The sequence below is a fragment of the Anopheles stephensi genome, chromosome 2 (assembly GCF_013141755.1).
Source record: "Anopheles stephensi strain Indian chromosome 2, UCI_ANSTEP_V1.0, whole genome shotgun sequence".
NCBI lineage: Eukaryota > Metazoa > Arthropoda > Insecta > Diptera > Culicidae > Anopheles > Anopheles stephensi.
Genome location: NC_050202.1, coordinates 4238556 through 4257459, shown reverse-complemented (window position 1 = coordinate 4257459; position 18904 = coordinate 4238556). Strand labels below are relative to the sequence as shown.

At 50.3% G+C, this 18904-nt stretch overlaps 3 protein-coding genes across 3 annotated transcripts; 2 read left to right on the top strand and 1 right to left on the bottom strand.

Annotated features, from left to right (window-relative positions):
* Nucleotides 1–43: 43 nt before the first annotated feature.
* On the top strand, nucleotides 44–2015 carry LOC118508126 (protein draper). The gene is made up of 7 exons (XM_036047634.1): nucleotides 44–203; nucleotides 291–430; nucleotides 556–691; nucleotides 799–942; nucleotides 1017–1334; nucleotides 1625–1765; nucleotides 1830–2015. Exons 1-7 carry the CDS (start codon nucleotides 143–145, stop codon nucleotides 1910–1912), a joined length of 1023 nt encoding a protein of 340 aa, XP_035903527.1. The 5' UTR covers nucleotides 44–142; the 3' UTR covers nucleotides 1913–2015.
* Nucleotides 2016–2130: 115 nt separating this feature from the next.
* LOC118508123 (cytoplasmic dynein 2 heavy chain 1) lies at nucleotides 2131–16195 on the top strand. Its single transcript, XM_036047630.1, has 15 exons — nucleotides 2131–2421; nucleotides 2503–3001; nucleotides 3073–3203; nucleotides 3262–3494; nucleotides 3568–3667; nucleotides 3729–4254; nucleotides 4321–5830; nucleotides 5891–5973; nucleotides 6039–10450; nucleotides 10522–12151; nucleotides 12215–12385; nucleotides 12451–14402; nucleotides 14465–14745; nucleotides 14811–15557; nucleotides 15631–16195. Exons 1-15 carry the CDS (start codon nucleotides 2385–2387, stop codon nucleotides 15919–15921), a joined length of 12603 nt encoding a protein of 4200 aa, XP_035903523.1. The 5' UTR covers nucleotides 2131–2384; the 3' UTR covers nucleotides 15922–16195.
* Nucleotides 16091–18786, bottom strand: LOC118508124 (polyribonucleotide nucleotidyltransferase 1, mitochondrial). Its single transcript, XM_036047632.1, has 3 exons — nucleotides 18541–18786; nucleotides 16481–18473; nucleotides 16091–16414 (listed from the first exon to the last, which is right to left on the bottom strand). Exons 1-3 carry the CDS (start codon nucleotides 18678–18680, stop codon nucleotides 16178–16180), a joined length of 2370 nt encoding a protein of 789 aa, XP_035903525.1. The 5' UTR covers nucleotides 18681–18786; the 3' UTR covers nucleotides 16091–16177.
* Between the last annotated feature and the right edge of the window lie 118 nt (nucleotides 18787–18904).

The window sequence follows — 18904 nt, the reverse complement described above, 5'->3', positions numbered from 1 at the left end:
CCAACTGTCGAAAAAAAAACGATAAGATCTAGGATCTAGGACATTGAACTCATCCCAGCTATCGATCATCGTCGTCCATCACTGCATTCGTGCTGTTGCTCATCTCCCCCAGCAGAACCTTGCATCCCGGCAACCGCGCACGATGGATCGATTTGTCATACTTCTTTTGGTCGTCTTCGCTTTCGATTTTACAACATCAAGTGGTAAGTAAGCGGCGAAACCCGTCGTTACGCACCCCAAAGGGCCGTTAATTAGTTTACAATCTTCAAAACCCACACACACGCACCCAGATATTGTGGACCTAGGGTGCGAGAGTGATCATGACTGTGAACCGTTCCGCAGTGCGACGGTGAATTCCACGTGCGTCCAGGACCACTGCCGGTGCACTGACCTGGTGCAGGCCGGCAATGCCACCGAGTGTAAACCACTGGTAAGCGTGCGTGACCTTCCCGCGAGACCTTCCAATCGCGGGAGCGCAGCAGTAGCGCTAGTCCAGACCCTGGTGACGCATGATCGTACGATCGATCGCTCTTGCTTTCATCTTTTCCTTTGAAGGTTAACCGAGTGTCCAACCAGATCGGTGGTCAATGTCCGTGCCAGGTTGCGAATTCGTTTTGCCACGAGCAAACGGGCCGGTGCGTGTGCAAGGACGGGTTTCTCCCGAGCCGGGTCGAGAAGAAGTGCGTACACAGTAAGTAGTGTGTCCAGCCATCGTGCCATCCCGAACATTGGCAGCCCTAACCTCACTTTCGACCGTCGCACGATTCTTCTCTCCCCCTCCCCCCTTTGCGTCCGCAGAATCCGTACAGCTGGGCGACGAGTGCGAAAATAACGAGCAGTGCTCCAACCACGATCACTTTGCCGATTGTGACAGCTCCAAACAGGTTTGCCAGTGTCAGGAACACTTTGTCATCTACGAGGGTGCTTGCCGTTCGATCATAGGTACGCATAGGTTGATGCTCACATCGAACGACTCATCATAGGTTCCTCTCTTATCTCTTTTTTTTTTTGGCCAGCTGTAACTAACCTAACCAAACCTTGCGAAACGGAAGGCGATTGTGCGAACGGGACGGCCAACTCGATCTGCCACGCCGGTCAATGCATCTGCGGCACGGAGTTCGTGGCGGACGCAACCAACAGCAGCTGTTTGGCGGTGGCCGAGCTCGATCAACCTTGCATCGATTCGAACCAGTGCATTGCCACGCTCGGGGTCGGCTCGATCTGCTATCAGCAGAAGTGCGTCTGCGATAGCAATCACTTCCAGTTCCCGCTGCCCGTCGCCAACGCAACGACCGGCCAGCACCGGGTACAGAATGTTTGCGAGCGGAAAATCGGTAGGTTTTGATCGGCCGACCGCACGCCGGTCTGTTTGGAGTTTTTAATTATCAAGTGCGATGTAGCGGGGGAAAATCGATTACCCACACCTAATGATTTAGGGGCTTGGAGCAGTTAGGAGCAAGCATTTAGATGACGCTTGACGTAGACCTGATGCAATGCTAATGACTGTTATATGAAGTAATCGACAGCGTTCGCTTTTGATAGAGGCTGATGATTAGGCACGGCAGGCGATGGGTCGCGGATTCTAATTATCTAATATTTGCAATTTTTTTCTCTTTCATTTTAGTACACGGAGACAGTTGTAACGATGATCAAAACTGTTACCAGTTTCACGTAGGACCGCACGAGCAGACGATGGAATGTTTTATGAATGCGTGCGTTTGTCTAAGCGGATTCGTTGAGAAGAATAATATATGCTATAAAGCAAGTAAGTGGAAATCGTTAAGGGGTTTTTGACAGATTTTATTACAAATTCGGGGTTTTTCTTTCAGATTCTGGTACGATCGCAACACCATCTGTCTTTCTGTTGATCGCTGTTTTAACAAGTGTTTTATGCCGTAGGGTGTTGCCCTAAAACTAGGGGCATATATCTTAAAGTTTGTTGTTTTTTGATTTTGTTCGCAGTTATGTGTACTTTTTGTTTGTATATGGAAATAAATCATTCACTTAAAATGCTAGTTTCATTCATTTATTTAATTCTGTTTTCTCTCGCCTTGATCGAAGAATTTCATGGTCCACTGCACACTCCATCAATATTCGGTTGCCCAGGGTAACCGATCCAATGCAACCACCTGTTGTTGATGGCCAATTCGCTGACAACCTCGAACAGGCATGTAAACAAACCATCCCCTTTGCCTGTTCTGCCTGTGCACACTTCCGAAACTGCGTCCTGGCCAACGCTCCTGACATTGGTTTCCATGGCGATCTGTTAAGGACAACAAAAACAGTTTTCTTCAGGGCAGCGGTCCGAGCTGGGTGCAAGGACGTTACGCTGCCGAAAAAGTGGGTTTTTCTGATTGAATTCCAGTCTTAATCCCACCTTAACAATGTCCAATCGGTACAAGTTTGTCTACAACGCGTGTGGTAAGTGTTTTGCGGAAGTAAAGTAAGCAAGAAGAATGTTTAAAACCAGTCACTTTGCATCCCCACTTGGTTCACTCACAGTTGAGTTCTTCGGTGTGACGACACTGGAAAACGGTGACGTCATCAAGGAGTTCCTTGACAACGAGGATGTTACCGTGCTGGCGGCCGTTTCCGTGGACGGTGAAGTGTTACTGCAAAACAGTGTTCCGGTCGAGAACCAGTATGGACTGCTGTTTTACAAGATACCGAACCTGGATTTTAGTGGCCACACGGGAGCAGCCAAGATAGGATTGCTCACACTCGAAGGTGGATTGGCAAAGTCTATCTACAACTCGCTGCAGCGTGTCTTTTCGCCGTACATACTGAAGAAGTGTGAATATCCGGCCGAGATTCGTACCTTGCTGCAGAACCTTCACTCCAGTCTAGGACTTTCGCTCGGACTTACGGAGTCCGGGATACTGTCGCTTCACGATGAGGTTAGCTTTTGGATGCACAAGACGAAGGCATTGCCGACCAAGGCGGACCGGGAAGCGGCTCGATCGTTTGCAACCATTTTGGAACGGATTAGTCAACAATTTGGGTACTGGTCTAGGTTCTGATGGGCATGACAAGGACACAGTTCCAACTTGATTTGGTGCTTCTTTGTTCCAGAGATAATGAGGCGATGAGCTTGAACAAGCTGGACGAAATGATCGACGTGTGTCAGTCGGCGCTGGACGAGATATGGCGCTTGCCGAATCACTATCCGCAGAACCGGATGTGCAGCATCTTCGATATGATTTGTAGGACTTAGTAATATCATATATGAACTACTTGTATAACTTGAGTACTCTCTTGCAGCGGTTCGAGTCGTAAATTCTTGTACGGAGCATCTGACTGAGCTAGACGTTTGGGATATTGGTACGGTTTCGCTAGATGACGCAATCGGGCACGTGAAGGAAACGCTCGATTCTTGGATCCAAACCTTCGATTCTTTGACGCGCTTGTTTTGGCCCAACTATGAGCCTCATCCTTGGCTAGGAGAACCGTACCGATCGAAGCTACTGACCAAATTTCAAAGCAGATATAAGGAGGTAATGAATGAGTCAATGTTTCTGTGGAGTACTTAAGGTAACACAAGATTCTAAACCTATTTTTTCTCTACAGATTTTGGAGATACGTCACGTGAAAGACCTCCTTTATGCACTGTTCTTTGAAAGCGAAAAATATTTTCCACTGGCTAACGAAGTTGCGTTGCCGTTTCATGGTACGATATACTCTCCTAACCTTATTTGTCGGGCATCTTAAAACAACCCCCCATTTTCCAGGAATAAACATCTACGATCTTACCCCGCTCGGGAACAAGCGTTGGGAAACGGCCAAGGCCAAAATGGAGCACGCACTCGCAAAGATTGACGAAAGTGCAGCGTTCATACTGCAGCAAAAGATCCTCGAAACCGGTGGAAATCCTCGCCACACGGTGATGGTGTTTAATCGTTACAAAGAAATTCTAACCCGACCCTTGATCATGGAAACCCTGGCTGCAGAGCGCAATCAAGTGTTTCGTGGCATCGATTCGATGATACGAGAGTTGCGCGAAATGCTTACCTCGACAAACTTTACGGAAAGCAACGTGACCCCGATCGTCGCCGAAACGCGCTGCTACCGTGTGGTGGAGGACGAGCTGGTGCAGCTGGAATCGATCGTCGGTGCACTGTGCCGCGATCGGGACGGGCAGGCGGAAGCGCTGAAGCGAATTACCGAGTTCAAGGAGGAAATGCAAGCTCTCATTCGGGGCAACTTTGAAACGTGGACCGAAAACTCCATGATGGCCATCAGGGATGGAGTGCTGAGGTAGGCTGTCATCACAATCAATGGATGGTTGGACCATTAATCAAACTCTCTTTTGTAATGTTGCAGCCTGAGAGAAAACCAACCCGTCGTGGTGTTTGACAAGTCGGACAATCAGCTCATGAAGGTAACGTTCGGACCGAAGTTGGTCACGTTCATCGATGAAGCGCGCCATCTGCAAAATCTCGGGCTGAAACACTCGCCAGAAATTCTGCGCAATGTGTCGCACTCGATGCGGTTTGTAGCACACGCTCGGCGATTGCAGCAGGTGGCCACGTTTCACAACACCATCGGTGGTGTCATGGTGCCCTGCATACGTCCGATCATGCTGAAAAATGCGATCGAGTTTTCGAAACTCGTGAAAAGTGAGTCCGTCTCCTGGAGCGAGGAAGAATCCGTCGAACGCTACATCGAAGCCTTGCAGGAAGCTGTGACGCGTTTGCTTAAAGATAATAATCTACTTACCGGACATCATGAACAGGCTCGCAAGGCTATTGTGAAGCTGATGGACACGGATCTTATTCGTCAGGCGAACGTGTGGAAGGAAGAGATACGCAACCTAAGGGAGATCGTTGTGAGCATGGAACGTCAGGGGTATGGAAATTTGCATCCGTTCAAGCTCCATTGGGACCACCAGCTGTACAAGGTGCTCGAGTACCAGTACATCGTCGGGCTGCTGGATGTACACCAGAAACTGCCGGAAATCCACGTTGACTTAATATTTCGTCAGCAGCGCATTCAATTTCGACCGACGCTGGAAGAGATTCGATCGAAGTACTATTCACAGGTACGGCGATTCATCGAAAAGCCGGTCAACTTCAAGGGTCTTTCGGACCAGAGTGGGGCACTGTTTAAGACTATGATCGATCGGAACTATCAGCACTTTGGCGTGATCTACGAGAAGGCAGAGATCGTGTTCCGTCAGCTGCTAGAATTTCGAGACAGTTGGCTACCGTTCGTGGCGCTAGGCATGGTGGATCTGGAGCAGCTCTGTACGGTTCACTGTACCAGCTGGCAGCATTGGGACAATAATTTTCGTGCCTGTAAGCGATTCAGTCAACAGTTGGCCAGGATACAGGAGCGTGAGAAGGAGATCGATTGTTTGGTGATCAACTATGCTCCGTTATGCAGTGACATTGAGGCGCTTAGTCGACGCTACTGGGAAGCATTGGCCAGTAGTCTTCGGACATCAATTTTGGACAGTATTGCGGAGATCCAGGAGTATCTGGCGTACTCGTTCAATGTGCTGCAAAACATTCCGCAGGACGAGCTGGGAATAGCTGAGTCGAGCGCAAAGTACGAGAAGATCATTCACGATCTACCAAAGATGGGTGAGCTGATGAAGGCTCTGCAAGGAAAAGATTCCTGTTTGGCTGGCTGGTGTAAGGAACGAGTGTCTGCGTTGGGAGGCATCCTGTTGCAATGGAACCAGCTCCAGCCGTTGATTGATAATCACCAGACGCTGCTGCAAGGAAGGTTGGACATTATAAAGGAGAACATTCTACGGCAAATCAATGAGCTGAACGATGAGGCCGAGAAGTTCTCCATCCGGTGGGAGTCAACCATCAGAGATTTGGAGGTAGGATTGAGGGGAAATTAAGTTTTGTTAGGAGAGGTTACGATTTTTTATATTTTCTAGACTAATGACAATGCAGACATGTCGCTGTTCCGGGAACGACAAGGCCAATGGAAGCAGATCCTCACCAAGCGAGAATCCTTGAAGTAAGTCAATATAGCTTTTGAAATGTGCAGCTCCACTCACGTGTTCCTGTTTCCAAACTATTCAGCAAACAAACGGAAAAGTTCAACATAAACGTCCCGAAAGAGTTCAATGAAATCTTCACCAAACTGGAGCATGATATTACGGAGCAAGGCAAAAATTGGGACATCTTTAACGAATTTCTCAACGACTACGACACTGTGGCCAACGAGGAGTGGACCATCTATCGTCGGCGTCCTCACCTGTTGACGGACTTCATCGGTCGCTGGGAGAAGGCTCCCGCTGGTCAGCAGGTCAGTGTTGCCAGTACTCGCATCAACACCACCATCGAACGGTACAAAGGAGCCCTACCGGTACTGACAACACTGCAGTCTGACGCACTGATTGAGAAGCACTGGGCAAAGCTGTGTATGATGCTATCGATCGATTCGAAATCACAACACGATCTGTGCTTGGGTGACGTCCTTGGAGCCAGTGACAAATTGTTGGACCAGGCGGCGGACATACAGGCCATCGTGCGCAGTGCCGCCTCGGAGCACGTCATCCGGCAGGCTATTGTGGAGCTGGAGCAGTGGAGTGCGACCGCCATGTTGAAGCTGATAGACTACACCGACTCGAAGGGCAGTGCAATGAAGCTGATCAAGGACTACGTGGAAACGCTGAACAAGATAGGCGACAATCAGTTTTTGCTGCAGTCGGCGAAAAATTCGGCTTCTTTCGAGTCGTTCTCCGACCAGGCGGATGTTTGGGAAGAAAAGCTTAACAACCTCGACTACATCGTGACCCATCTGAACCAGATACAGAAGCGATGGATCTATCTGGAGCCAATCTTTGGCGTTGGCACGTTGAAAAAGGAAGAGGCCGTGTTTCGAAGCATCGACAAGAACTTTCGCTACATCATGAAGGAAATCGCAGACGATCCGCGCGTTGTTTCGGTGAACAAGATCAACAATGTGCTGTCGATCATCGAAACACTTCAAGGACAGATCACACGCTGTCAAAACGCACTGAGCGCGTACATCAAATCGAAGCGTAATGCTTTTTCGCGCTTCTACTTCCTCTCCGACGATGATCTGCTGGAGCTGCTGGGACAGTCATCCAAGGACAGTATCGTGCAGAAGCACATTCGCAAGCTGTTCCCCGGTGTTTATCGTTTGCTCTTGGAGGACAGCTGCACCCGGGTGATTGGATTCGCTAGTGAGGAAGGGGACGAAGTTCGACTCGTCGAACCTATCACGATCCAGGGAATTCCCGTCGAGGATTGGTTGAACGTGTTGGTGGAGAAGATTAAAGACACATTACGCACCCTACTCGTACAGTGCTTGCAAGTGACAGACTCGTTCGATTCCACCACGCTCGAGCGGTTTCCGATGCAGATCATTTGCTTGGCCAATTCGATCGCTTTCACCAAACGCACGGAAAAGGCAATCATTGGCATGCAGTTGGCAAATCTGAAGCAGCACGTGCAGAATGAAATATCAAAGTACTCGGCGTTGCTACAGCAAAACGCAAATCAGCTTACGGGGATCAAACTGCGCTCGCTACTTATCGATCTAGTGTATCAGCAGACCACGGTCGACTACCTGCTCGCACACAACGTGACAAACGTGAGCGACTGGTACTGGCTCCAGCAGCTCAAATTCTACGCCGACCCGAAGGCGAACGTTACAGTGCGCATGGTGTACGCCGAGTTCCGCTACTCGTACGAGTTTCTGGGCAATTACAGCAAACTCGTGTACACTTCCCTGGCGCACAACTGTTATTTAATTCTAACGCAGGCCATGCAGCTGGGACTGGGAGGAAACCCGTTCGGACCGGCCGGCACAGGGAAGACGGAGTGCGTAAAGTCACTCGGTGCGATGCTTGGTCGGTTGGTGCTCGTGTTTAACTGTGATGAAAATATCGACACAGCAGCGATGGCTCTGATCCTCTCCGGGTTGGCCCGTTGCGGTGCTTGGGGATGTTTCGACGAGTTTAACCGACTCCAGGAGGCAACGCTTTCGTCTATCTCAATGCTAATACAACCGCTCCAGCGAGCGCTCAAAGACAAACACTCGGAAGTGACCATGGGTGGAGAAACCATTCCGCTCGATCAACACTGTTGCGTGTTCGTCACACTGAATCCGGCCGGTGAAGAGTACGGAGGTCGACAGCAACTCCCGCTTAACCTGCAAGCGCTGTTTCGTCCGATCGCTATGCAGGCTCCACGGCCCCAACAGATCGCTCGCGTCACCCTGTTCGTGGAGGGTTTCAAGCACGCGGATCGTCTTGGAGCTCAAATCGTGGAACTGTTTGAGCTGTCGCACAAGATCCTTTCCCGGCAACGACACTACGATTGGGGTTTGAGAGAGCTTAAAGCTGTACTGTTGGCTTGTGGCGGTGTCCTGAAATGTACTGAGGGCGAGTCACGCGAATACGCACAAGAAGCGGCAGTGGTAGTGAACGTAATCCGTGCGAACTTGATGTGTCGACTTACAATATCCGATGCCAAACGGTTCGATGTGCTGCTTACCAACGTGTTTCCGGGTATTGCAATCGCGCCCACCGCAAATGCTGACCTGCGAGCGAAGATTGTGGATGCCTTCTCTACATTGGGCCAGCAGCAGAACGAGCGGCAGGTGGAGAAATGTTTGGAGCTTCAGGCACAGCTTCAGAAGCGTATGGGTGTGGTGGTGATCGGTCCTCCACAGTCCGGGAAAACGACCATAATCGCGCTGCTTAAAGAAGCGCTAATAGCGCAGGGACAGATCATCCGCATCCACACCATCTCACCCAAATCGATGAACCGTGTGCAACTGCTTGGAAAGCTCGATCCGGACACACGCCAATGGACTGACGGTGTTTTGACGTCGATGGCCGTTGCAGTCAATGCCGAGAGCCGCAACGTTACCTCGTGGATTATCTGCGACGGAGACGTCGATCCGGAGTGGATTGAGGCACTCAACTCGGTACTGGACGATAACCGACTCCTAACGCTACCCTCCGGATGGCGCATTCAGTTCGGCAGTAATGTGAACTTTATATTTGAAACACACGATCTTTCGACGGCCTCACCTGCGACGATCTCGCGCATGGGTATAATCAATCTAAATGCCGAGGATCTACCGTATCAGCTTATTGTGTCGGGTTGGTTGGCAAGACATTCGCAAGACGATGTGTTGAAATCGTACTTCGATCAACATCTCTACCGTGCTATCGATTGGATTGAAGAACACGGGGAAAGACCATCGGGCTACGCGCTAGGGAGTCTCGCCCAGTCTGGACTCATAGCGATCGAAAGCGCCAAGAACACGGACCAGTTTTGTGCCGATTTGCTCTGCGGTCTGAATGGAGTGCTTGGTAACGCGGCGAAGAACGCTCTCTCGAATCAGGTGTACGCCTGGGCGGACATAGCAATCACGGATGGAGCCGTGGCTGAGTATCACTATTACAACAGCTTCCGGGATATGATCGAGCTGTACAGTACGGATGACATTACGGGGGCTACTATTGAAAATGGAAGCTACGTGAATGTACTCGTCAGAACGCCGCTCATGAAACTGAACAGCGATTTGCTCAAGTGTATCATTGCCTCCAAAGAACGGCACGTGACACTGCTTGTCGGACCGAGTGGCAATGGCAAGAGTCTCCTGCTGCAAACAATCGTGAGCGAGTTTAGTGGCTATCAGCTGGTAACGATCAACTGCAGTGCCCAACTGACCACCGCCAACATCCTCTACACGCTCAAGCAGAACTCTCTGATCGTGACAACCGTCAAGGGGAAGGAATATCGTCCAAACTTCTCCCGGATTGTGCTCTACCTGAAGAACATCGATCTTTGCACGGTAGATTCTTGGGGCACGTGCGAAGTGGTGGAGTTGCTCCTGCAGCTCATAAACAGACACGGTTTCTACTCGGACGGTGTCGAATGGATAAGTGTGAGCGGTGTTCAGGTGTGTGCCTCGGTGACGGATCTCGATAAAACGATGCTTTCTCCACGGTTTCTCTCCATGTGTCGTTTGGTTCGCTTCGGCCAACCGACCGAACATGACATGGAAAGCATCGTTCGAAGTATTCTGCTCCCAGTTTACAATCAGCTGATAAAGGGAACTACACGGCTGAAGCTGCACGAGCTAGTACGCTCCATCATCAACGTGTACGTGAAGATCAACCAACAGTTCCCACATAGTGAAGCGACCCACTACCGCTTCACGCCAAAAATGATCGAGAAATGGATCTCGGAAGTGTTGTTCTATAGCGAGGAAAACTTTGGAAAAGCTCTGCAGTACGAGGGTTATCGCATATTTTGCGATCGTTTAGTATCGAGGGAGGATCGCGAACAGTTTGAGGACATCATGCGCGAAGAGTTCGCCATGTTGGAACGGATGGAGCGAAGTGAGCTGTATGTGCCAAAGGAAGGTGCTCAGCGGCGTGGTGATATGCACATGATTTCGTTCGAGCAGTGGCGCAGTATGATCGACCATAGCATTACGATTTGTAGTGAGTACCTTCGATACACTTGCTTGAGGGTGTAGTGGTTGAAGTATCTTATATCATCTTTTGTTTTCCAGATGCAGAAAATGTACTCATTGATATACCGATAAGTGGAGCTTTTTGTGATACAGTCGCCGCCATTAGTCGAGCTTTATCACGCCCCTGTGCGAACTTGGTACTGGTTGGCCGAGCGGGATCGGGCCGACTGCAAGCACTGTACACGGCTTGTACGATGCTGAACGTCCGCGTAGCGTTTCCTCAGATGTCACGCCACTATTCGATGGCGGAGTTTAACAACGATCTCAAGATAGTGATGCAGAACTGTGCCCTGGAGAATGAACCCGTTGCCTTCTTTCTGCATCATGCCGTTGCCAGCTATCTACCGGATGCAATGAAAACGTGCGAAGCGATACTAGCCGGAGGAGATTTGGCTGACTTTTTTGGAGATGATCTAGAAAATATCGCCGCCCCGTTAAAACCTCAAGCAGCGCTGGAATCCTTCCAGATGTCACTGTCAGCGTACTTCATTCAACGGCTACGCTCAAACTTCCATCTCGTGGTGATCTTGGAGTCTGGGTCGCCCACCGTACGATCGCTCTTTGAAAGCTATCCTGCACTGTATCAGAAGTCAGAAATGATATGGATACTGCCGGAAGCCGTATCCAGTGCTGAAGATTTGCGAACTTATCTCACAGTAATTGGAAACTCTGGAGACGCTGTTCAACAAGCGCAACAAGAAACGAGCGCGATCGTTCCACTGCCGGTGTACTTTAACGATTTAATCGATTTGAAGCTTTCCGATTGGAGCCTGTGCCCGCTGCGGCGAGTCTATCTGATCCGATCGTACTTCCATCTGTACGGCCAGGAAAAGACCCAGAAAGAGCAGTACAAGGCAAAGATCCAGATCGGGGTCGATAAGCTGTCGGAAACGCATCGCGTCGTGGAACAGTTGAAGATCGTGGCACAGGAAAAGCAGCAAGCGTTGGCGGAAAAGCGCAAACTAGCGAACCAATCGCTCGACATGATCTCCAACACGATGAGTTCGGCGAACGACAAGAAAACGGAACTGCTCGAACTGCAGCGCCAGGCACAGGAGAGCAGCGAGAAGCTTATCGAGCGGAAGCGAGCAATCGAAGAGGAACTCAGCCTGGTGGAACCGACATTGCGCGAGGCAAGCGCTGCTGTGGGTCAAATCAAAACCGAAGCCTTGTCCGAGATACGATCGCTGCGTGCACCGCCGGAAATAGTTCGCGACATTCTCGAAGGGGTGCTGAGGTTGATGGGCATCCGGGATACTTCTTGGAACAGTATGAAAACTTTCCTGGCCAAGCGGGGCGTAAAGGAGGACATCCGTTCGCTGGATCCCTCCCGCATAAGTCCGGAAAATTGTGTCTCGGTCGAGAAGCTGTTACAGACGAAGGCGGAATCGTACGAGCAGCGCAATGCGAAGCGTGCCTCAGCAGCGGCAGCTCCACTGGCAGCGTGGGTCATCGCGAACGTGAAGTACGCGAAGGTGATGCAGAGCATCAAACCGCTCGAACGCGAACAGAATCAGCTGAAGGAGAATCTGGACAAGGCCGAATCGGACATGCAGTCGTTGTCTAGCGGGTTGGATAATGTGAACGACACCGTGCGGAGTCTATCCGAGCAGTTGAATGTGTACACGCAGGAGGCAGCCATGTTGGAGATCAAGTTGGATGAGGCGAAGTAAGTCAAAATAGGGCTTATAATGTTAAACGACAGATTTTACTAGTCTGCTTCTCATTTCAGAAATACCCTCCACACGGCAGAGATATTGGTGCAGAATCTAAACAGCGAGTACACAAGCTGGAGTAAGGAGCTGGATGAGCTGAACGATGCAATTGCCCACCTGGATGGAAGATGTTTTATGACTGCGCTCAACATTAGCCAACTTTCGCAGATGAGTCTCGACGAAAGAAGGTGAGTTCTCTAGGCTTCTTAGATACGTGTTGTATCATACATAACTCCACCTTCTATCCTTCAAGGTCTTGCATGACAAAGCTAGCCGAAGTGACAAATACCCCGGAGTTTAATCTGGACCAACAGCTGATCACCAACCAGGACAAGATAATCTGGGAAAGTATGGGCCTTAGCGCCGATCAGCAGTATCGCGAAAATGCCGCCATGCTCGTGAAGTTCCTCTCGCTGTCGTACTTCACCACACCCATTCCACTGCTGATCGATCCCTCCGAGTACGGTCAGCAGTGGTTGACGAACTATCTGACGTACCTCAATCGCACCTACGAGCTGACAAGCCAAGGTGCGGAACGGTTTGCCTACAGTCTGGAACTAGCGGTACGGTTCGGTAAAATATTGATCGTGAAGAACGTGAACGCCATTCAGACCCCTTTGCTGTCTCTGTTCTGCACGGCCGTGCAGAGTCACTTCAACAAAAAGCTGCTACACGTCGGTAACAAAACGGTCGATCTTCACGACGATTTTAAACTGATCCTGATCACACAGAACGAAACGCTTGCACTGGACGAAGGGTTAAGGGCGCAAATGATGATGCTGAAGTTCACCACGACTACCGCCGGGCTTACGGATGTGCTCACATACAAATGGGTACACACGAAGCAGCCGGAAATTGAACGAAAGCGTACCGAGCTGCTCCAGGAGGAGGGAAAGCTGATGAAGGAAAAGCTGAACCTTCAGGACAAGCTACTGCAGGAGCTTTCGTCCGCTCAGGGCGATATATTGAGGAACGAACCGCTTCTTAACACCCTCAACAGCATCAAGAGCAGTGCGGGTGCGATCGAAAAAGCGTTGGAAGAGTTTACGCATGTGCGCGACACAATTATGGAACACTACACGCAACGAACTTCGCTCAGCGAGATGGCCGCCAGGGTGTACATGGGACTGCGTCGATTTTACGCACTGAACGTTGGCAAGTACGTCTCGATATTTCTGAGCGTGATCGACAACGATAAGCACGCAGGTCAGGACGAACTGTACAGAATCCTCGTGCGAAGAGTATTCTCACTGCTCAGCCGGGCCATTCCCAAGGACGAACAGATCATTCTTGGGCTGAACGTATGCAAACAAGCCTTCCCAGAGTTGCTTCCCGAACGGGAATGGGAATCCTTTGTGCACAACTTCACCAATGTGGACGCATCCGCCACCGATGGCAGTCAGTGTCCCCGATGGATAAGGCCAGAGCTGGGCGGTAAAGTGCTCGCCCTCAAAGCCTTACACCCCGACCTTTACGCACGCCTGGAGTTGGAGAATGAAACGGCCTGGAGAAAGTACATCGAAGCAGATGAAGCCGTTGTACCCGTTTCGCTGAGCGAGTTCCAGCAGATACTGGTCGCCCAAATACTTCGTCCAGATTTGCTCACAAAAACAATCCATCGCTCAGTGCGGAACATGCTGGGGGTGAAAAGTCTTTACAGCACACGACCATCGATAAGGAGCCTTGCAGAGGAGTCGACTGCAGCGGAACCGTTGCTGCTGGTAACGTCATCCGGGATGGATCCTTCGGAAGAGATTCGAGAGCACGCCCGGCAAACGCCCGGTGTCGGGTTGACCAAGTACAGTGAGTTCTCGATCGGCAAGGGACAGGAAATGGAAGCGTTGAAGTTGGTGAAGGATGCAGCCAACACGGGTAGCTGGATCTGCATCAAAAACGTTCACACCGTGCCCCAGTTCCTGACGACCACATTGGACGATGCACTGAAGACGGTTTCCTTGGCGGATGGATTCCGTCTATGGTTGACGTCCGAAACGGACCAGCACATTGGGGAAGCGTTCCAGAAGAAATGCAACAAGGTGCTGTACGAACCACCAGCTGGATTGAAGCACAAGCTGAAGCTGCTGCTGGAGCAACACGCGCCGAGCATTAGCGCAAAGAAGCGTGACTACAAAACGATCAAGCTGTACGTGGGGCTCTTCCTGCTGCACTCTATCGTCCAGGAAAGGCGATCCTACATTCCACAGGGTAAATATGGCTTGTTTTAGACCACGTAGGGCTTGTCTGAAGTTGGTGGTCCCTCTTTGCAGGTTGGAGCAAGCGATACGATTTCTCTGACGCAGATCTCCGCACAGCCATGGACATGATACAGTACGTGGAAAGTTCGGCGACCGGAAGCACGCAGAAGATTCCCTGGCCGCTGGTGCAAGGATTAAGCGAGAAACTCAGCTACGGTGGCCGAATAGACAACGATCAAGACTTTAACCGCTTGGAATGTCTCATCGGAGAGTTTATCGATGAGAAGATTATGACCAGTCGGTGGCAACCGATGTTTCTCAATATAAGCGTGCCCAATTCTAGTCATGTGGAGGTGAGTAGCGCTGTTTCAACGTACTCCAGCGTGTCACAAACTTGCTCTCGTTGTTTTTCGAACAGGATTATGTGAAAGCGTTCGACCAGCTCCCGGACACCGATAGTCCTACGCTGTACGGTATTCCCGCCTCAACGAATGCCTCGCGTGATCTTATATTCTGTCGAAATACGTTGAAAATACTACGCTCGCAATATTTCTCCTCCGGAACCGTACAAAACTTTGACAAACGTCTGCGGCCCATAGTCAGTTTGTGGAACAAACTGTTAACCACCTCGAGTAGTTCGGCCTCGACTGCGGGAAGCGTCCCATCTATTGTTGCCAGGCTCAGCTCACTCATCGAACGTTCACGAGACAGTACCGATCCATGGATGATCTTCATCGTGTCGGAACTGACGGTGGCAAGACAGCTTTACACCGCAATCAGTGAAAGTTTCCAGGCGCTGAAAGTTGCCTTAAAAGACGCCGGGCTGCTGAACGCCAAGGATCGCTCACTGTTGACGACAATTTGCGATAATCTGGTACCGATCCAGTGGCGTCGTATCTGGGCTGGACCGAAGACCGTGATCGAGTATCTGCGAGCGGTTTCATTCAAAGCGCACCATTGCGAACGAATGTACGGTGCGCTGCTCGAACGGGCCGCGATCGATCAGATCGATTTCAACCAACTGTTCAACGTGGAAGCGATGCTGACGGCGTTGAAGTTGAGCAAGTCTAGGCAGGCCGCTATTTCCACCACCGAGCTATCGCTGTGTGCTACGTTCGGTGTTGGCGGATCGGCAAAGAAGGGCGTTTTGGTGGCATCACTTTTGGTAAGAATTTATCGTAATTTTATGTTAAATACGTTACTTAAAAGCTACTTTCTACTTGAAAATTACAATCCAGATCGATGGAGGTACACTGAAGCAGAATAAGCTAGCTATCCAGCAATCAGCCTTACACCAAGGACCGGATGTTAATGCGACCGGTGCGTTTGAGCTGAACTATGAGCCACGTGAATCGACCACTGTTAGCAAAACGTCAACGAGGGACGATGTACTTCCGGTGCCACTGTATAACAACATTTCGCGTGACGTCCTGCTCTGTACGATCATGATGGAGATTGCGCCGGGGCTGAGCAAAACTCAGCTTATATCTGCCGGACTAGCATTGATCGTCCCTGAGAGCTATCAGTAGTGGTGTCAGGGGTTTTTTTTATACCTTAGAGAGTTTGAGAGAGAGAATCCCTTCTATGGACCATCAGTGGCTCACCCTGAGTGTCTTATACCTCGTAAAATCCTTGCCATACGCATACGTCGTTAGCAGTTTCTTGCACTTTAAGCGTCAGTGACATTAGGGAAGCTGATTTAGAGCTTAGCGATACAGTATGTACACATTTATTTCTTACTTCGATTTTCCTTCGGAACTACCACAAGAGCTCGAGTGATAAAGACTAACTTTTCACATCCTCCATGCCGTTGTTGGTTTGATTCGTCCCGCTGCTACTTCCGGCAGCTGTTGCTGATGCAGTCCCCAGGGCAGGACGATCGAGATTCCGAATCATGGCAGTAGCTGGTCCTTGCAACACTTTCCGCGACAGACGCATATAGCCCGATACTGGATCGCGTCCAAAGTACTTCACCTGTATTTCAGTACCGACTTGTAATCCTAGCGCAGACGGGTGAGCGATCTGGAATATGAATTAAACTCGAATTAAATAGTGTGAAGAGCAAGATTTATCCAGCTCGTAGCTTACCTTGCGTTGATCGAGCTGTGAGTTGTGAAGAAGTGTTGGTGGCATCGAAGGGTACAGCGTAACCATCACGCCCGTGTCGCGTAGCTCCACTATCCGGGCAGTGTAGATCGCACCGAACTCGAGATCCGGTATCTTTTCCGCTTTAAGCAGATTCTCCAGATATTCCTTCGCTTCGTGCATTGCTGCCTCGGACGGAGCGAATATCCGGAAGCTCGTTTCATCGTCGGACGTTAGCTGTACGCCCGTTTCGAGGTACAGTCGCCGTAAGTTTGTGCCACCGGGGCCGAGTAGCTTCGAGCGTTGGTGTGGCTCGATCACCAGTCGATCCGTGACCGGCCAACAATCCTTCCGGACGGTACGTGCCGTGCTGATCGATTCGTCCATTAGGTCCAGGATTTTAAACCGTGCTTCCATCGCTTTTTGCAGTGATTCCATGACTACTTTTAAAGGTATTCCTGGCACCTTAATGTCGGCCTGTATCGCTGTCATGCCGCGTCGAGTGCCAGCCACCTTCATGTCCATATCACCCATGTAATCTTCAATCCCGAGCAGGTCCGTCAGTATGCAATAATCCTCGAGATGTTTCGTGTCGTTGTTTTCGTACTTTGTGATCAGTCCTATCGCTACACCGGCGGCCGCTTCCTGCACCGGAACACCTGCATCCATCAGTGCCATCGAGCCGGCACACACCGTCGCCATCGAGCTGGATCCGTTCGATTCCAGCACTTCCGATGTTAGCCTTATCGTGAACGGATGCTCATTCGGTATAATAGGCACCAGGCCCTTCTCAGCTAGCGCACCATGCCCTATCTCACGACGACCGATTGGACCAATTTTACCTGTTTCGCCCGTTGCGTACGGTGGGAATTCGTAGTGCAGGAAGAAATTTTTCGACTTCATGCCACTATCGAGTGACGCGATCGGATCAAGACGCAGCGCACTCTCCGGAGAATCCAGCGCAACCGTACAAAACACTTGCGTCTGACCACGCTGGAACAATGCCGAACCGTGCAGTGGTTTGTGAAGGTTTACCGAGCAACTGATTTTCCGCAAATCATCAAGCCCACGGCCATCACAGCGACGACTATCTTCCAGCAGCATTTCACGGAACACACTCTTCACGAACTTGTTGTACGTCTCGGATATGAGACCGGGATCGGCATTCGGGTAGCTCGACCAAACCTTATCGATCGTATCGGTACGCGTCTTGCTCACAGCCTGATCCCGGCTGAACTTGTCGTGCGAATAGTCTCGAAATATTTCTCTCAGTCGCATTTCCGACATTGTCCGGACGGCGTGCTGAATCTCCTCTTCCACAGCCGGAAGTGGTTCGAGAGCTCGCTTAGGCTTTCCGTGAGACTTTTGCAATCGCTCGATACCGTTGATAATGAGCTGTGCCTCCTTCGTTCCCTTCTTAATGGCCATTCGTAGCTCGTTTTCGTTCACCACGTTCCCGCGACCTTCCAGCATGACAACCAGATTTTGGCGCGTAGCCGTTACGACCAGATCTAGTGTGCTTAGTTGCATTTCTTTGCGGGTCGGGTTGATGATTACCTCGCTGTCTACGAGCCCTACACGAACCGCTCCAACGGGACCGTTCCATGGAATATCGCTCAAAGCAAGTGCGGCTGATGCGCCATTTATTGCCTGCACATCCGGTGGGTTTGCGGAATCGATTGCCAGCATATTACAAACGATCTGTGTATCGTACCGGAACTCAGCCGGGAACAGTGGCCTTATCGAGCGATCCACCAGTCGTGCTGAAAGTATTTCCTTCTCGGAAGGACCGAGTTCCCGGCGAAGGAAGTTGGTCGGTATACGACCGGCTGCGGCCGATTTTTGCCGATAATCAACCACCAACGGCAGGAAAGAGGCATTTTGTGACTTTTGTTTCGCTACCGCCGTTACCATCACAGCGGTATCGCCTATCGTTACGACGGAACAGCCGTCGGCGAATCGTGCATACTTGCCGGACGATATTCGTAAGATTCTCCTAAGAACAAGGAAAGAGAGCACATTATTTCTACTTTTCGCGCAATACCTTCCTGGCAGATTCGCACCCGGTACTGAGGGCAACATCAACTTCTGGATTTTCCAGGGCAGTGGTAATGAGCGTTCTTCGAACCGTCCACCGTACGTTTGGTAGCACGTGAAACACTTTTCTTCGGTAATGGCTAAGTTTTATAACATTGTGTAACATTTTTAACAGTGAAAAGTAATCGTTAATGATAAACAACACTTTTCTACGAGAATTTGTTCGCGGCCACGCTATTAGCGGGAGCCGGCTGTCAAAAAAAGGGGGATCGGAAAAAATGTAAATATTATGATTTTTAACGTCTGATGGGGGTCAACTGACAGCAACGTCAGACGTTTCAATTCTTCGCAAAATAAATTTATTCAATTTTGTTTTTAATAAAAAATATT